This window comes from Patella vulgata, chromosome 3 (assembly GCF_932274485.2).
Source record: "Patella vulgata chromosome 3, xgPatVulg1.2, whole genome shotgun sequence".
Taxonomy (NCBI): Eukaryota; Metazoa; Mollusca; class Gastropoda; family Patellidae; genus Patella; species Patella vulgata.
This window is the reverse complement of record NC_065881.2, coordinates 44852595-44872311: the sequence shown is the minus strand read 5'-3', so window position 1 is coordinate 44872311 and position 19717 is coordinate 44852595. Positions and strand designations below refer to the sequence as shown.

The following is a 19717-nucleotide window of genomic DNA, read 5'->3' as shown; positions in this document are numbered from 1 at the left end:
ACGCCAAAATGACGATAGAGACCATGTATTTCTCAAAAAATTTCAAGGCCGGGAGGTGAGACCCCCCACCCCCTCTCGCAAAGATACATTATCTGAGGAACCTGGCAAACCCCCTCTGATATTACATGTATATAGTCAGTCTTTAACAACATGTGTGTCTTGTGTCCGTCGAGGAAATGGAAATAGAGCAGAAAGATCTTATAATTTCACTTTGGAATTGAAAGGAATGCAATAAGGTTAATCGTCACTTGTTTTGACTGATTTCTTCAGAAAATTGGTCTGAATCGTGGTTGAGTGGTCGAAGAATACCTCTAAATATCAACGGTCTAAATTTTATCCAACTAGAAAGCCGTTGGAATATGTCATTGTCAGACCAATTTTACATAATAAATACATTGTACCGAGTTAGCAATGTTGCAAAACATGAGTATTAAGTAACACATAATAGGCACAGGTCGATAATGATGACTGTCAACAAACCGAAAGCGAATACTTAATCGGGTTTAAGAGACGATAGACGGTTATATAGTCCTACAGGACGTAAATAAGCGTGAAGAATACAAATTATTCCTTTGCATGATGACCTGTTACCACTGTTTGTCCTTTATTTTATACACGGTGAACAGTCTACATGTATTTGCTGATTACACAATTTTGTCTATACCGTTTTTTTAGGACTTCGAATTTTGTTTAATGGTTTGGATTGTTCGTACTTGGTATTATTTTATTATATCTATTCCCAGTATCCTAATTATAAGGTACACATTTTATGCCCTTAACAACACCATTGGGATGTGGTAAACCACTACTTCCAGAGAAAGAAAGCATATAGATATAAGCCAAATCAAGCTATTAACATTACAGATTCTGAATTATCAACAGAAGAGAACAAAGGTGCGAAAAAGGAAACCAATTAAAGTCTCTGGTCGTCATTTTCATTTTTCGGACAATATCTAATCACGATATCAACGACAGATTAAAATATCAGTTAAAATACGCCCATCTAAAGAATTCAACGAAGATTATTGGGGGTACTTGTTGATTTTGACTATGTACTCGACTGCAAAAGATGCTGAATGTTGACAAATTTTCCAGTCATCATCTTTGTGAATTCTGAACGGAACTGCTTTTAGAGACTTTATTGTAATTACAATTATTGTAAATTGAAAGGAATTAAAAAATATCCAAAATTAATTCTTTTTCAAATAACGACCATAGACTTTAAGCAGCAAGTATATTAAAAAAACATTGTTCAACGAGAATATTATATGAAAGGTTTTCTACCAGTTGTTTAAATATTTGATAGAATCGATAACCTACATGTAATAAAGATAAAACATGTATATTTCAATATAATCGTTCTCATTTAGACGTAAAGAACATTATCAATCTTATCAAAAACCAAAATAAAATTTGATGCTTTTAATAACTTCGTGCCGGTAATAGATATACATTAAAAGCTTTTAATCTATTAATCATACTTTCGTATAATATAATATTTGTACGAAACCAAAATATATGATCTTAAAATAGTTTTTATCTGATAAGTGAAATGTTCTTTTAGACATAAATAAACAAAACAAAGTTATATTTCAATAAAGGAGCATCGTTGTGCTGAAAAGTGCAGAAATAAAAAGTGAATAAACAAAAGCAAGAAAGCGTCATGAATATGCAATGACAAATATTACCATTGTTTTCCCTTCACCCAAACGTTATTTTCTCTGATAAAATGGTTATCTGAAAGGAGAATAAGTAAATATATTATTATAGTTTATTTCTCTCCTGGATGTACACGCGTCCCGTTCTGTAAAGTAACGTATTACTTTAGTCATTAGAAAAGGGGAGAGGGTGGGGGCACAAGGTACTCTAAACTACTTGACAATTTGGGATTTGAAAATGACGACAGGAAATGTTGTGCTGTGTATTTAATGATGACGTATGGTTTCATAGCCAATGACAATGTTATATCTAGCATATTCAATCTAATTAAAACTAGAAGTTATTTTCGTTTCGTTTATTCATACCATTAAAACGAAGAAGAGTAAAGGGCCGAAAAATAAAACGGAACGAAATGTAGGTATAATATATATCATGAAACTGATTAGGAGAGTGGAGTATACAATAAATGAAGATTATCTGTTGGTATAAATACTGCTATTGGTTCACCTGTAAATATTTTCAAGAAGTAAATATTATTCTTTTAGAGAGACTATATCATAGTGGGTCTGAAGGACGCCGAGATTGTAATTGTAGCTGATTGTAATAATAATATAGCATATAAAAAAAACAGACGTGGTTATGCCAGAGGTTTTTATTATTATTTTTCTTTTGTCAGTCAGCTTCATATTTCTAAAAAATGGGCAATAATGACATTATTTGGCATGGATATATAGTAGATGCAAGCGAAGTAATATACACACATGGTAATACTTAAAACAGAGTAATAATACTTACTAGCATTCTACCATATGTTCAAAATGTTCTTTTACCTACTAGCATCATTAGTCATGTCTATAGGAAAATGTAATTAGTTCAAACTATGTTCTGAGTCTTCAAATTACATTTACTATTGACGGAAATGGTGGCTAGAATGAAGGCCAGATGTTTTTGTGAGTTTGCTCTACAGGTTAACATCCTTACATTGAACACATCCAGGTAGAAAAAATAATTAAAATAAGGGATGGAATTACAGTCGTTATAATTTACGAATATAGCATGAACAACGAATATTACTCATTCACTTTACATAATGACATATAGGTTTTTATCATGATAAACTTATTTAATTGATATGGTTCTATTATACAATTTCTAAAACAATGGCCTTTTAGTATTAGATAAGATATCTATCATAAAAAGGGTGGGGCAAATTTATTTCAAACATTTTCATTTCCAGGTACCATACTTTATTCATATATGTTTTTTGTGCTATATGTTAGCTGTGGTAGCCTACATTTAACGTATTCTAAAAAGTCAAAAGATGGTAACGAGATAAACTTAGATTGTTATCATTTTAACCCTTTACGTAAACATTTTAAGTATGCATTACTCTTACATTCCATATTATGAGACCTATCTAGCTTTTCATTGATCGTGATTACAGATAACATGTTACCGTTACATTTATTTTGAACAAGTAATTGTAACTGATCATATGCATGTCATATGCAGCAGTCAATGGAGTTTATTTTTTTGTTAATGTTTAATAAATCAAGAGTTCAGAAAACTAATTAGGTTATTCATCATTGTGTTGGTCGGCCGTTTCTTTCATTCAAATCTAAATATATCTAAACAATCTTCCTCAAGAAACATTCAGCTATGTAAAGAGGGGGCTCGCATTGTTTAAGACTATTCCATCTATCAAGCGAGGTACCTTAGCGGTCATAGTGGACTGTAATACGACATTTCAACTTTACAACGACCGTGTATGATGAACCATAAGCATTATAGACTCACCAGACAAGTTGTTTGAATATAAATCTAACAAAAACACAATGTTGCACAAGGATTATTTTAATGAAAGCCACCCTTGTGAACTGTCTTTCTAAATAATAACAAATGAACATCTTTAGATAGGGTGGATATATCTGTTTTCTTAATCAGTTCCACCCAGTGTTGTTTTTCAAACATTATAAGAATTTATTAGTGAGTGTAGAAAGTGGTTTATTACGGGTGTTGATCTTATACTGTTATTTATAGTCTGTAAATGGTAGACATGACGGTTCATAAATCACCATCTATCTTTACTCTGATAAAAATATACACTAAACTTGGTTTATAGAACTGTAAAATTCATGGTGATAGACACCTGAAACTACGAAGAAACGAGTGTTTTTCTTTCAACTTGATGCCCATCTTCAATGAGGCTGCAGTCTCACCCATACTCAGACTAGTGGAGATGAAATCGAATAGTCATATCGTTTTCAAATATCCTGCATTGCTTGTATATTAGAAAAAGAATCAAGGTTAATATTAACACGTACAAAAAAACGTTTTCAGAACGGATAACATTTACACCAAGAAAATTTAACCGCTCCTCAAAATTTAACCGTTCCTGACGACAAGTTTATAATAGTAATGTATACGGGGTTTATTACAATCGTACAATACCACTTTCAGCTCTCATACATTTATAATTATTACGATAGAGAAACTAACGGACCGGAAAAAACACACGAGGTTGGAGGGGCGATCCTACTGCTTGTCATATACAAGCGGGGAATCGAAACTACGCCATTTGATTGAAACTTTCATAGTTTCTGTGTGTCACGATACATGATTTGCCACCTGCATTTCTTACTATTTTCCTAAAAGTACAAACATTAGATTTATTTAGGGTGTAAGTTATCTGAATTATTCAATGTCTAACACAACCTTACCAGGTAAATGAAAGAGTTATGTAGACATGACGTCAATTTTGGCACCACGGATACCATAAATAGAACCTGCAAGTGATACTCTGAGATAACATTCAAATTTGGTGTTAACGTATATATATGGCATTTTTAACCTTTAAGGCTTAAATATGATGTATATCTATATCGCTGGGTGTGCTGCTTCAGGATTCAACGTGTGCAGTATTTTTGAATGTAAAAATGAATGCGATAGACGAAGCAGAGGAATTTGTTTTTATCAAGTTGAATGAAAGTATTAAATGTTTTATATGTTAACCCCTTAAACGAAGAGTTTATTTATCTGTGTTAATGGAATGGCACAGCAGGGGTTGTTGATTGTGTTAGCGGATGATGGTGTTTTCGTACACAGATATTTGAACCTTAAACATGGAAAATACATTTATCTACCTTCACTTATACCCAACCCCAATTAAGGCTCAAATTCCACACTAAATAAAAAACATACATTTTAAAAAAAATGATTTTTCGATCATAAAAGTACACGTCATCGGAGAAACTAACGTGACACGATGCCTTTTAAAAGTAGAGGTCAGCGTATATCAGATTTTTTACAATCCGGTGCTCAGAACCTTATTTTTTAGATACAAAACACACCGAACAGTTGGGTTGATGAAATGCTCTTTAACAGAAGGTTGCATTAAGAAAATGAAGTAAAATTTGAATTTAAGCAACATGATAAATTAATTCCCGAGTGTTAGAAAATATGCGCCAGATGAAAGCGGGGAACCAAATAGATAATGATGAGCGGTTTCAGTCGAATTCCATGCACGACGAACCGAGGTAAACTGCTGAGAAAATCAATAGGCTGTTTTAATTATTCATCATATGTTGAAATATGATATTTACCGTAAGACCATCACCTGTCTGTACTAAAGAAGTATTTTTATGCGCTGTATAATAATAAATAGTAAAAAGTGTAGGCGGTTGTTTTTGAAATTTGATGATGATATGACGTCATTGATTCATTTCACCGTGAACGTCTACGCTATTCATTTCACATTTTTGAATAGGCATACGTTATCACGATAAATTAAGCACCACCCTCCTCTTAACATCAAAGTACCTCGGACCGTTGCTATCAATTAGATTGGAAAACCACGTTGATAAAAGATGGTTACGACAAGATATTCCACAGTAGCGCTGAATGCTCATTGAAGGCATATTTATTTCAGTTACAAATTTCGATTCTTCTGTGAATTTACCCATATTATATGTCATCCTAGACATTCTAGGAATGGTCAAAGTAATGCGTTGATGAAACTTTAAAGATACATTATGGGAGATTATATAGAGCTGGCAGTTCTCACTATAATAGTTTTAAAAAACTAGATAATGTAAAGGAAATTTGCTGAAAATTTCAGTCAAATTGATCAGCTGTGAACCAAGAATTTAGCGATTGAATTTTCGGCCTAGCTTCGATCATTATTACTAAAGTCGATACGAAAAGAAAACCATAGTCATGAATGAAAGTTGAGCAGCAAATCGGATCCTAATCCAGTAAACATCGCAGGTTAGCGATGACATCGAGAGTTGATTATGGTCTGTATAATGTCTAATTAATAATTTAGATAAGATTTCAGGCCGAAAGAAAGACCTGCAATAGGCAGATTTAGCTCTTGCATAATGTATGTTTAAACATAGTCGGGTTATTTTAGCTTCTTTGAAAGCAACGTTGAAACTTGTAGCAGAAAAAAAAATGTTAGACCAGGGGCGTCTATCAGAATTACAATTGTTTATTTTTGTTTTTTTGGGCTATCTGTTTAAACCTTAACCACTAAGATATAGGCTTCACTATTTTGCATAGTTTCTTATCTTAATGGAATCATAAGAAGATTATCGAGAAATGTAGGTTAATTGAACAACTTGATCGCTAACTTTGAAACTTTAGCTCTTTGTAAACTTATGAGCTCTAGGTAGGTCTATTTTTGAACTAGACTACCGAACTATTTTTAGTTTTCCTTTTAAATTAGGAACACACTTTTACTTCAGTCAGATTCTGGGGAACTTATAACATAGATTTTGCATGACAGCAGAAGTAAATCGGGGTATTTCTTACAACATTAAATCGCGTGTGAGGTCAGGATTCATTAAAGTTTAACATTAATTGTTATTCCATCAGCACCAATGCAAAGGTATATCCTGAATAGTATTAATTAAGATCAATCAAATATTTCGACTTTATCATAAGTTTCTTGATTTACAGAAAACGCCTCGAATTGTATTACAATTAGCTTCCGATTTTGTTTATTGTGAAATAAAAAATGTACTACATGTTAATTGTTTAAATCGCCCGAGTATTGCCCCAAGTTAGAAGTATCGTATTTTGATTACATTTTGTTATCGCAAGGTGAAAATATTAGAAGCCATTGGCGTAGGGGGCCAATCCAAGTTGGGGGTGGGTGGCTGAGGCTATTAAACTATTTGCCCGAAAATTTTCTTTGTCACCCGAATTTTCAGAAGGAATCAATCATTAACTAAAACGAGTTTTCCACAAATGTTATGCGCGAGGTCTTAAATATTATAAGGGCCGGCGAAAGCAATTCTGGATGGGGGGGGGGGGCTACCGTCCTAGGACTTTAGGCGAGGGTCCAGGGGCCGCCTAGGCCCCGTAAGCTCCCGGGGGTTTAGATCGTCGGAGACGCTTTCTAAGCGATTTCGGGCTAGTAAAATTACCAAGCAATGAAGTTTTTATGTTTCTTTTTTAATCCCTTACCACGAAAGCACTGCAGTCGATGTTGATTTCCTGCGATGCTGGACTGGACAAATATATACACCATACTTTCTGGATTACGAACCGTGATTGTACGAAAAATCACGTTTTTAATTTGTGGATCCTCTAGAGATAGTAATTTTTTTTTTATCTTATTTTAAAAATCGTTCAAATATATCACCGTTACACCATATTTATGGTTGAGTCCGAATTTCCTGAAAATCGGACCGAAACCTCCCGTCAATTGGCCGCTCCCTTTACGCAAATAGTGTAAAAATATGTAATACCAAGGTTGTAACAAGTTTTATCCGATTTCGATGAAACTTAAAACGAGTGTTGGGTGAGTTCAAGTTTGGTGCGCATCGGACCTTCCGTTCTAGAGTTATGCCAAATGCATTTTGCGCAAAATGTGAAATATGAATGAATTTTGTGGACCTCCCAGAGGCGACAATTTTTGTCCGATTCATGAGATAAAAATCAAACTATCTGTTGGGATCAAACTTTCTTGGATGAGTTTCACTTTGGTACGCATGACACCTTCCATTGTAGAGCTTTAGCCCCTGCAATAGATTGTTAGAAAAACTCTACCCTGTCGTGTTATAATTAGCCAATCTGTCATAGATACAACGGAAATGAGATGGAATGAAATATTCGACTGCTCAGTAAAGTTTCCTTCTGAAAGTCTACGTTCTACTTCTAAAGTCTCACTTCTATGTTAAAACTAGGTCTCTTCCAGTTACGTCACTGTATCTAACTGAATAGTTACTTGCGTGCAATAACCTGGAGAAAAGGGTATTTCCCCCCCCCCCCCAGCCACAACCCCCCCACCCCCGTATGCCGGGCCTGATTATAGATTTTCAAAACGTAAACCGCGATCGATTTCAATTTACAATTATATTTATATATTCTCTGATGTTTGTGCTTGGAAAACAGAAATATTTTGCCCGAAAAATTGACATTTCACCGACTCCTGGGGGGGGGGGGGAGCCCCTCCCACCCCCAGCCCCTATATTAGAAGCTATCAGCAAGTCTGTGTAACCTTTAAGTGAACTCTCAGTTGTTATAGCCTTTCGACTTCAACGTATGTAACACCTAGTAAATTTAATACAAATAATTATATATGTTTATCATATGCACATTGCAATGCAAGATTTATAATTATAATATTTGGTAAACAAAGTCATGGATTGCAATATTACCGAAGGTGCAATAGGGCGTAAGCTGAATCCCGTGGGTAGGAAGTGGTCCACCATCTACTAGTACTACCCCATATTTCGCGGTATATGGTTCAGTATAGACATCTCTTTCTTTTGTTTGTCTACTCTTATATGTTGATTCTTGTTGACATTTTGGTCTAGAATCGATTATAAATGCACAGTGTTGCTCCTAATGAAAATTGTCAAATGCAGTCTCCAGTAGTTAAACAACGACTTTACTACAACCAAGACAATGTTGATACAGTAGCATAAATCTATAAGAAATCTATGTTTGTCAGCATCTCGGAAACAAAAGACAATGAATGGTGCATATACAATGGGTTGTTTGTTCTCCACAACTATACTTATATGCCGAAGCGACATGTCATTAACTAGGACGGCTTTAAATTAACGTGAGAAAACGGAAAGAGATGAAATGAGAACTGACATAATTCGGATGTATCATACAGGGTTTTAAAATACTACTAATTAAAAGAGCTAAATCTCTATTCTTTGGCACCTAAAAATGGACACAGATGGGGCGCAATGCATATAATAATCTAATATGAAATTATATAAACTGATTTACATTCAATCGTTTCTGGGCCCTTATTCACGAAAACTTAAACTAAGTTACAACCGAAATTTTAAGAAATACTGCAACTTCATTGGATATATGCAAATTGATTTTACTGGTCAGCCAATCGAATTGCAGTATTTCTTAAAATTTCGATTTTATTTTAGTTTAAGTTTTCGTGAATAAGGGCCCTGTTTTACTGTAATTTCTAATCAGTTATGTTTGCCGAAATACGCGAAGAGTCCAAATTGAATGGCAGTCTTTGGCGCCTGGTTATTCCAGTCTACATTGCTAGTATTCCCCTGTGGGGTATGTTTAGCCTCGTTCATTGAGTCGTTTCATTACAAATGGCGCTCGAAAGCATTCTGGCACAATTTTAAAATGTTCAGTTTGTCTTAAATATTGGATATCAGAAGCCCATCTTTTCACGGTAAGATAACACCACCAGTGTTGAGTTAAACTGACGAATAAAGCGTGTTTGCAATGTCGAGTACTGTGGATGATATTGAGTTAGAAACTTGCCTCCTTTAATGAATGGTTGATATGGTCTACTCAATTAATTTTTAAAAGTGCCATTTCGCAGTATATATCCCACCTCCAACCGCCCGAAATGTCCTATACCTTGGAATGGGCCGTTATTTCTATAACACTCTAAATGGAACTAATCAATATTTTAAGGCAGGGGTCATAACCACATAAGGTGAAAATTCTTAATTGCATGTACTTATAGCCAATGGTTACTACATCGATTTTACGGCAAGTTCAAAGCAATCTGATTAAAATTAATTCAGCTATTAAGGTTTAAGGATCCGGAAGCCAAAAACGGTTTTCAAATGTTCAATTACAACCTAAGTTAATCCGATTGATTGGCTGGTGACGTCACAGGCATTACACATACTATATACATTATCTATACAATGTATCACTGTATGTACAATATATCATTCTCTATACACACCACCAGTTGACAAGTGTGTATTTGTCGGTCCAGTTAACATGTGACTGGCCAAATTATAATCACCGAATTATCGTCTTGCGTTGTTATAGATTAGACATTTGTGATTGGAATATTTTAGAGTGAATTTAAAATGCCGTTTCATGCCGTAGATCCATTTAAGGTGCCATTGTTTAAATAGGTCACATGACAAATGAAGACAACCCAAGCAATTAGCGCATTTACCGGTAATTTGGATAACCCCGTAATACCTGATATCCCAAACTATTCTCTATAAGTACAGAAATACAAATGGTGCCAGTCATTTATCGATATATTCATTATTAGCTATATATAATAATAATAACCATTTCTATACACAAAGAACAACTTTTATCGTAACTCCATTTGAAATTCACAGAGAATATGGAATTTTCAGATGACTATGCATAACAATAGATCGCCTTCATTTCTCAGCCAATCAACGCCTAGAATCTTATTACCATGTACGGTTCCATGCATACTACGGGCGTAGTAACGGAGGTAAAATTTTGGCGCGAAAATTGCATGGGATTCATGGACATGAATATCAAATACACGTGATCATACGCGGAGTTCCTCCTGATGCCGTTTGGTGAGTGATTAAACTGTCATTGTAATTGCGAAATACCTTTGTTATAAAGAAGTTAAACGATGTTAGACAATAAAACCTAATCTTATCACAACCGTTTATCCATCGAATAATATATATTCAGATTTTATATCAAGTCAATTAAATCTTGTTTAAACGCCAATCAACAAATAATACGAGGCTACTTTATTACAAAATCATCGGGGAACAAAGCTAATTGATTATTGAGTAAATAATAATTATAAACAACTGATGAGTAAAGCTTAATTATTTTATACAATTAACAAGTGTGCGATTCTACGATTAGTTGTCGTGCGGGGAAATGTTTGTAGAAAAGTTCCCCCGTAACTTTTTTCTTTCGTTCGTGGGGTATTACGCACACGTTCCACCTAAATGTCTTTGGTCTGGCCGGCGTAAAAAAGATAATTACCTAATCAGCATTATAATACCACATCGAGGTTTAAATTAATGTATGACCCCATGTCTGTGCAACTTTAGTCGGATTGATTAATGGCAGACACTACACTTACCATATTATTATTAATACACAAAGATAGATATATGACCCTTCTCAATCTGTTTTTCGATTTATTTGTACTGTTATTTTTTTCGTATTTCATTTTTACGGTCTATTTCAGAGTAATGAAGTCAAATCCACATGCAGAAAGAAAGGCGCCGTACGATGCCTACATGAAAACGAGATACAGTTGGCTACTCCGATAACGGATCGTCATTTACAAATCGCGTTTCAATCATGTTTGACTTTTTTGACACATTTTGCATGAGCACATCTTTTTACTCCTGTACTCTTTTACTCGGGTTAATTAGAACCACAATACTCTTTTGGCGGAAATGTATCACGAATCGTTTGGACTGAACACGATGGCAGAGGGATCCTTCCTTATCAAAAAGTCACTTTAAAACACAGTTTTAAAATCGCTGTCGTGAGAAGAGAGGGCGGGACATTATGAAACAAATGCTAAATTGGGTCTTAAATTAAAATAAATTACAAAACAAATTATCCCGTCGCCAATTGTTTTATTTAATTAGGGGATTAAGGAATCAGCCAGGCGTTAATGAATACCCACGCCGGCTGTATATAGGTAATTAAGGAATAAACATTCCGAATATGCATTCGGTCACTGTGACGTCACTGGCGACTGAGGGGATTAAGAGTGTTTTCTATAATTGGCAAAGTCGTTTTTACGGGAGGTCTCTTTTTGCGACTTTGAGTGAAGATAGCCGAATTAATTTTAATCAGATTGGTGTAGACTTGCCGTAAAGTGGATATAGTAACCATTGGCTATACGTACCGAAAAGTAATGTCGGTCACCTTATGTGCCCTTTAAGTCATTGCACTTATTATGACGTTACCGATAATATGAATTCCAACGACTTCAGATGTTCTTTAACTGATATACTGGACCTACGATTCGGTGGAACAGATATAATCCGCCATCGAGCATGGGCAGGCCCTATCGGCAGCAGTTTGATTTAAGATGGTTTAATTCAGAATTAAATTCATGATATATGTAATTGAATTTGATCATCGTACAATTATCACTATAAAAGCCATGGTTACCATGGAACGTATGAAATACATTAATGGGTGCTTAAACCTTTGTTATGATAACCAAATCCTTCTAGGTTTGGCTAGAATCGTAATAACGCCCAACCAACCTTTATAAAAGTCTTGTGATATTATTGTATAGAGTAGCCTTGGTATTCTTTGTATAATTACGGAAGACATTATATGTCTCTTATAACGCTTTTAAGATATACTGGTCAGTAATTTCATCATTAACAAGAATGTACATCGCACTTAATAACCCACTTGCTTTTGCATGCTGCCCACCATTCATCAACCCACACTCAATATATTACAAACTTCACGATAGGTTCCTTCATACACAAGACACTTAATCGTTCACTCGACCACTCAAGTGGCCAGCTGTATATAAACATTATTAGTAATAGGACCGAACCATGAAAGTACTTCCGAAATAACCAGGTGCTTGTGATGTAAGAGGGTCATAGACTTGATTTAGTCGTTAGCACATGCCATCATTCTATGATTAGTGTACTGTTAGAAAGGTGATATGGTTTACAGTAATTGCAGTGTTGCTTGGTATTTTTAAATGTTTTCTTTGACTGTTCCAATTTGTTTAGGAAAGTGCGATAATTACAGTTAGAGCGCAATTATTGTTATTTTGGGCTTTGTCTAGTCTTGTAGGTTACCGCCGTAAAATAAGATAAAATCGGGTTAAGGATCAGATTCATTTAGCCCGCCATTCATAAATCGTTCTCACAACTTGCTAACTTTTATAGGAATACAGCATAAATTGTTACTTTAATTTTTCTTAGATGTCGGTCGTAACTTTAAAACTCTATCGTTAGCTTTAAAGAAATACGATCTTACGAGAAACTATTCCAAAATGTCTGACACTTTAGCCAGTCTAAAATGCTTGACAACGACTGGGGAGTCCTGCCTTTGTCCTTATGAAGGTTCGGATGTTTTTGAGAATTACCTTTTAGCTGTTTAAAAGCTGAATCATTTACCTTTCCCGAGATACAAACCAATAGACGCCTGACGTATTGATATTGGCAGAAACTATAAATTTGTTTTAAAAGGCATATATTTAAGTTTTCGATCAATATAGGGAAGGGATCCGTGCAAAAATCCAAATCCGCGTAGGATCCAAACACACAAAACAGAGGCCCTTATCGATCTCTTTATCATAAACACCAAAATTAACCACCTGAGGGCAAGTAAAAGGTCAAATGTTTCGGACTAGCTAGATATATAAATTTACTTTGCATATTTAATTGAAAGAGAACGAAGATTTTCACAAATATTTATTTACAAATATTAAATAATATACTTTTTAAGAGCTACTAATATTATTTCTTGTGTCAGATTTTGGCATCATTTCAAGTCATCCCAAGAAAAAGAGAGAAAGGTCAAAATGTTGCGGCAATTAAACGCATGGCGTGTGCAATAGTATGTTTATGATTGCCAGGTAACGTGCAGGGTGGTGTACAATTACATTACCATGTGTATACCAACAATATATAAACACTATATATCTTATGTATTAGAGATTCAATTACATAAAGACAAACAGTATAGTATACGAATCAAAAGGTCACGACATATGTTATAGGTCGCTCTGGAATTGAACCAGTGTAATGAGGGAAATTTGGGTAAAACAGCGGCACTACGGTCTACTCTTATTTGAAATTCCAACTGTCAAGGGTTTTTTACGTGCACGCCAACGTGTACGCTGGATCTCGGTTTTACGTCCCATCCGAACGACTAGACGCTGTTCCCTGCAAGGCCCTTTGACCTACAATTTAACACACCTCATTTAATATTTCCCCAAACCAGACCGAAACATATACGAATGTTTTATTGGAAATATGTTTTTCAGAATCTTATAAATAATCAAGAGTGACTACATATAAATGAGATTGCGTGAGAGACATTTGTTGATACATTTCTGGGATATAAAGTTTGAAAGATTTAATTTACACGCTCGTGCAAAATGATGATTTGGAGACCCAAAGGTTATTTTGAATGCAATATTATATATAAATCAATGAAATTTAATTTCTTTTTGAAAATGATAATGCTTCTTTAAGCGTAATCGGTTAGGTTAAATTTTTCACAATTTGCTAATAAAATGAATCCAGAAGAAAGCAGTCATAAATTATAAACAATAGGCAAATCAATGTAATAACCACATCGTAAATGTATTAACGATAAAAGGAATGGTAAAACTACTTATACAATCTTATCAACAAACTTTAATAGAACTGGTCAGTATTACGTCATACGTTAGATTTGCCTGGTTCTGTATTATCTGATAGAGATACAAGTAACCATGGTTATATACATTGTTATGTCATGGTAACCAGTGCTTGACCCTCTATAAATAATCCCTATGTATTTTGTGTGTATATATACATGTCTTATAACCAAAGAACATGTCAGATATTAGCACATAAATGCATGAGAACGTGTTTTCTATTAATGTTCCTGGCATTGAATGCAAGACGTGAGTCTTGAACTACTCATACAACCTAGTATCAATAAAACCTGTGACGAAACATTATGAAAGTTTATGTTTAAACAACTATAAAATTCTTTAGAAACAAATTCGATCATGATATTAGTACGTTGATCAAAATTAATATTCCAATAACTTCAACACTCTAAATTTAACTTATAGTAATGTTAAATGTTTGTCAATATTCCACTTCACTTCAATTTTAAATTAAATCATATATATTTTGGGTACGCCCTCAAATATTTATTATATCGATTCGTCTACATTGAATACATACGTAGTCTACACACGTTCAGTGTTTTTGATTAGTGTATTTTCTATTATTTATTATAAAGTAATGAATATAGGTGTCCATACCAACAGATAATCTAACTTATAGTTATATGTAGATATACATACGTCTAAATCGTTCTACACATTTATAATAGATATGGCAAGTTCCTAAAAGTAAGATAAAATTCACTTACGTATCTACTAAATCCCAAATCAGCAGTATTAGATCGTCGATACATAATCACAATCACTTAAATAACCAGCTTGTACATGTAGCTCCTACATTCTTGAAAACTTGTTCCTGGAAGCTTATCTTCCACCTTGGCACCAAAACCAGTTTCCGGTCACTTTCCCCCGGTGGCTTATTGCGGTTTTTGCACGCGCAGTATGGCAGACGTTTGAGTTAGTGGCTATTGCATTATGTTTCACCTGAACGTTTTCTTCTCGTTTGTTCTTTATAGAAGTTTCAAATTTCTTACTTGATATTTCTGATAAGCATCCAACCAGCCACCTTCAAGAAAGATATATTAAAACTCTCAATTTCGCTTATAAATAATTATGGAAGCGAAAAAAGATTAAATAAAAATTTTAAAAAGTTCGACACTTCAGACAGACGGGTTAAGGAAAGTTATAGCGTGTAAGATTTATCTTGTGGATGTACTTATGAATTGGGTTTAAGGTAGGTAACAGACGATATGCTTATCCGCGTGCTTCCATGGCAACCAGTCTAACAGCTGTACCTGTAGAGATGAGAATCTGGAGTGTTGGAGAAAGAGGCGCGGGATGGCGGCGCAGTGATAGATACTTTCTGCTTAACGATGTAAACAGATATATCAGAGCTCTAAACGCCAATGTACTAGCAGTCAAAACATTTACTTCACAGCACGATACTTGGATACAGAACTCAGATTTGAAAAAAAAAATCATATTTTTATTTTTATGTTGGCTGTTAAAAAGATTGTGGCATGATATGTACTTATGTAAGAAATCCTTTAGTAGAATACCAGATAATATGGTATATAGAAGGATATTAATTAAACAGTTCGTTACTATTGGTGTAAATTGATTATCGAGCAAATCTTAATATACTAGTAGTCTATGTAATCAGTCGATATGGCATAAATGGAAAATAAACCTAAAGGTTTGAATATAATACTCTTATGTTTTCTTACCCTTCATTTGCCCTTAAATTCAGGACACGACATTATAACTTTCGACGTACTGCAGGGTAAGAAAACTTTGCGTTTAATAGAATACAAATGTGATGGCTTACTGCTCGCATTATTTAAATGTCACATCATTTATGGAATTATAAACTTCAATCACAATAATTTGATGCCGCGTTTATGTTGCCACAAGGCAACTGCAATAATTTTATGCCACAATCTTACATGTATTCAGGTCAAAGTATTTTCTAATATAATTTGGCGATACTGCGAAAAATTAGTTAGTTGAATAACCCTGATATACACTGGGAAGCATGTACAAGTTAAATTTTCAAATGTAAAACCCCAATTTTAGGGATGAATGCCAAGAAAATAGACATTCAAATATAGCCTATATTGGTTTCCTATATGATATTATACGTCTTATATTCTATATCAGAAATCTTGAAGAAAGAACACACTATTTTAAATGTCTGTGATCTTGTTTATCGACTATGTTGTTTTTTTAATTGTATTTTGAGGAAGTTCATTCAAGTAAAATTATTTTAAACAATTCGTGGTCAGTCTTACTGCTAATGAATCGGGTTTAATATCTGCTCTCAATCTGACTGATCGCTTCGCTTGATACACTTCTTTAGTTTGGCGGCCCTGATTGGCACACAAATTAATAAGTTTTAATTATACTATATAGCTAATGACAAGACATAAACCATCTCTCACCATTTCCCAGCGTGTGAGTTGCGACTAGATAAAATTGTAAACATACCAACGTTTTTAAACAACAGATTTCCTCTAACAACGTTTCAACAAAAACACAAATACAACTCATTACCTCATTTAGTAAGTGCTTAATCCTGCCTCATAATAGTAGTATTTAATCCTACCCGCATTGGCTCTTCGAAAACAATAAAGAAACTGACCAATATCTGTGTATATATGTTTTTCTATGAACTGTATGTGATAGACCTATATTATTTTACTTGCACCTGGACCTGGGTAGTATTATCAGATGTAGTGTTATGACTATACTATATACCTACAGGCAACCATATACCCTAGTGGCCGACTCTCTATAATAATCTTATCATCTGTGGAATAAAATCCACCATTCTTTATTTCCTGCTGTGGTTTTAATAGAAAAAGATTTTCAGGGTAGATCCAAACATTCTCAAAGATCAGACAAAAAAGGAAGTCCATCACCGACAATTGTACCATTAAAGTTAATTGTCGTATGTAGGTAAATTAGTTTTTGTATATCTATGGGGCTATTCATTGTTGAATTAAACATATTAAAAAAACAACAACAACAAAAGAAACGCTATTGTCCAGAGCAAAGGTACATGTATTTAGAATGTTAAAGATTTCTTTGATTTTGGCACGAGATCTGAAGAATTCCATAACGACTTCCTGTGGTCGTTGCTAGATTCAACAGTTGCTACAGTAAATTAGCACAAATAAAGAATGTGTATATTAGATTTTAATCTGTGTGATATTTTACTCCATTATCTAATAAAAATTATACTACACCCTCTCATTTTATTCAGACCGGTTTCTAGAAATTGTTCATTACTTAAAGAGGCATTTCCATTATGAAGATGTTAAAAGAATAATCCAGTAGAGAGAGATAGGAAGAAAAGGGGTTAAACGTCCACTCATCACATACTAGGTAATTTTTGGACTAACATATCGTTTTTAATTTTATTTCAATAATTCGCTTGCGCGTAGAGGTCTTCAGCAGTGGGAGGAAACCGGAGGACCCGCAGAAAACCCACGAGATTGGACAGGCAACCCTACTCCTTGTCACGTACAATCGGGGGTTCGTCACCACGCCAGTTGACTCAATGACATGCCTTATAGTTCAATTTTTATTTCAAAAATTCGCTTTTGTGTAGGTTTTTAGCAGTGGGATAAAACCCAAGAGGTTGAACAGGCGACCCTACCCTTGTCACGTACAAGCGGGGAATTGAACAAACCACGTCGCTTAACTCAATGACAGACCTTAGGAACTAAAGTGCACGCGTTTTTTAAAAAATCTTTCGGTCATCCAACCCCTGAACCATTTACGAGTCTTAAAATTATTTGGTGCTTTTCTACAAGTCTAACTAACAGTCCGTAAAAAAGACACCTTTCCCTAGTAAGGTTAGTTTAAAACGGTTTAATATACAAAGATTCTTCACAATATAATTATGTACTGTACCGTTTTCGCTGTATTCTTATATTGATGTATTTTAATTTAGTTTGCCTCTTCTGGATTCCGTTAATTCGATGAATACGGTAAAGGAGGACAATTTTTCTTGTGATCAAATAAACAACCTCAACATGTTTATAAACTGTTTTCGAAAACTATGTCCTATATCCCACCTATAGCCAGCTTCAATAATTGGATCGAAATCTTAGTCCTTTATCGTTTTCACAATCTGAAAAAGGCAAAAAGTTGCCGGAAATAGAACTCTATAAAACATGTTTGAAATTCGATAGTGATCTTTTTTTATGCACAATTGAACAACTCTATCGAGATCACTGTGCTGTATTCCATTCTGAAAATTTACAGTCGCAATTTTTCGAATTTCAATACGGTCACAATAACACCAAAAAATGAATTTGGCACCTATGAAGAATCTCGTCGAATATTTTTAAAAATCCACCAAAAACTTGTTCGGTACCATACTCTAAAGTTTTCATAATTTCGAATGGAAAAAGGGATATAATGAAAAGTAAAAGATTTATGAAACGTTACTTTTTTGTTTAGAAATTCGAAAGAGTTCTTCTTTATTACCCAATTGACAATCTTTGTGAATTTGGAGGAAAAAATAAAAACAAAACAATAATCCTCTAATATCTATCTAGCCTCTGGGGTTTTCAAAAAACGCATGTGGGTATAATAAACGTCTACGGTGGGCGTATAAAAAGAACACAAGTGGTTATAATACCAACAATCCTATAGCCATTGTAACCACAATAGTCATATTTCATTAATTGCAATACATGTAGTACCATGACGATGTGAAATTTTACCGGACGTTCCGGCATTCAATTCGTGGTATTTCACACAATTGTCTTATTGTGATATGTACGATACATGTTTCCTGTGGGAGTTTACTTTCTGGTCAACCACCAACTATGTACGATTAATCTTGTTGCCATTTTATTCTTTTATACCTGAATTAATTTTTTAAAGTTTTGATCATTATGTAGATATGCTTGGAACAGGAACTGGTCCCCAATTGGTAGGCTACTCATCTTCTTGGGGAGCGCTAATTCAAGTACGATCAAGCTTGTTCCTTGGACAGTAAGTGCATCGATTTACAGTAATCAATTCCAGGATGACGGCGATGACGCCATGCTCGGTTCCTTAGCCCTATAGTATAGTTTTTGTTTTTCCGTTGTATATACTATTATGCTGGACTTTATCCTTGTCTTTTTATCACTTTGTGGGTATACTGGCTATAAGATTCTATATGATTTTTGGCATAGATACAATAAACTAATTACATGTAATATTAGTATGAACGAGAAGATACTTATAAAGTGTAGAAAATATAGCGTAATAAGTTAGATTATGTATAGAGTATAGAATAACTGTATATTGATAACAAATGATTTATTGTCTAAACACTTATATCAGCGCCAAAAATGAAAAAGAGATAGAGTGTAGTATTTATATATAGTTATGTTTTTTTTTACCGTTCTCGATTTGTTCAATGATAAACCAGTTTCTGTGTATCCAATTTGTGTTTTTAACCAT

The 19717-nt window shown here is 34.2% G+C and overlaps 1 protein-coding gene across 1 annotated transcript in view; it reads right to left on the bottom strand.

Annotated features, from left to right (window-relative positions):
* The window catches only part of LOC126815796 (FH1/FH2 domain-containing protein 3), an 84138-nt gene extending 68731 nt beyond the window's left edge, over positions 1-15407 (bottom strand). Inside the window, exons 1-2 of the mRNA XM_050541741.2 lie at positions 15001-15407; positions 1689-1737 (exon numbers count right to left, since the gene is read on the bottom strand). Coding sequence (XP_050397698.2) covers positions 1689-1691 — 3 coding nt within the window. The 5' untranslated portion in view covers positions 1692-1737; positions 15001-15407. The remainder of the gene's footprint in view (positions 1-1688; positions 1738-15000) is intronic.
* Positions 15408-19717: the final 4310 nt, after the last annotated feature.